Below are 258 nucleotides of genomic sequence, written 5' to 3' on the forward strand. Positions count from 1 at the left end.
AACACAACAACAAAAATACCTGGATGGCATTAGTAAGTTGAATTCATGATATCCAGCTGTTTGAGAGCCAGGATACCCATGCCCTTCACCAGAATGCGAGCCCATACGCCGCACCCTTCCTTTTCTCCGTAGCTGTTGGGACTCGAGGAGAACCTTTTATGAGTTTTGTCACGAGCTTGGGGCACTCGTCTCTGATCGCCGGGACAAAAGGATGGAGACAGTTGGCCACTGCTTTTCCCGGACCTGAAACAGAATTGT

The 258-nt window shown here is 49.2% G+C and overlaps 1 protein-coding gene across 1 annotated transcript in view; it reads right to left on the reverse strand.

The window, feature by feature from the left end:
* Window positions 1–29: 29 nt before the first annotated feature.
* Window positions 30–258, reverse strand: part of LOC119586779 (eIF-2-alpha kinase activator GCN1-like) — a gene marked incomplete at its 5' end in the record, with an annotated part of 1,894 nt that continues 1,665 nt past the window's right edge. The window contains 1 exon segment of the mRNA XM_037935500.1: window positions 30–243. Coding sequence (XP_037791428.1) covers window positions 30–243 — 214 coding nt within the window.

This window comes from Penaeus monodon, chromosome 22 (genome assembly GCF_015228065.2).
Source record: "Penaeus monodon isolate SGIC_2016 chromosome 22, NSTDA_Pmon_1, whole genome shotgun sequence".
NCBI classification, from domain to species: domain Eukaryota; kingdom Metazoa; phylum Arthropoda; class Malacostraca; order Decapoda; family Penaeidae; genus Penaeus; species Penaeus monodon.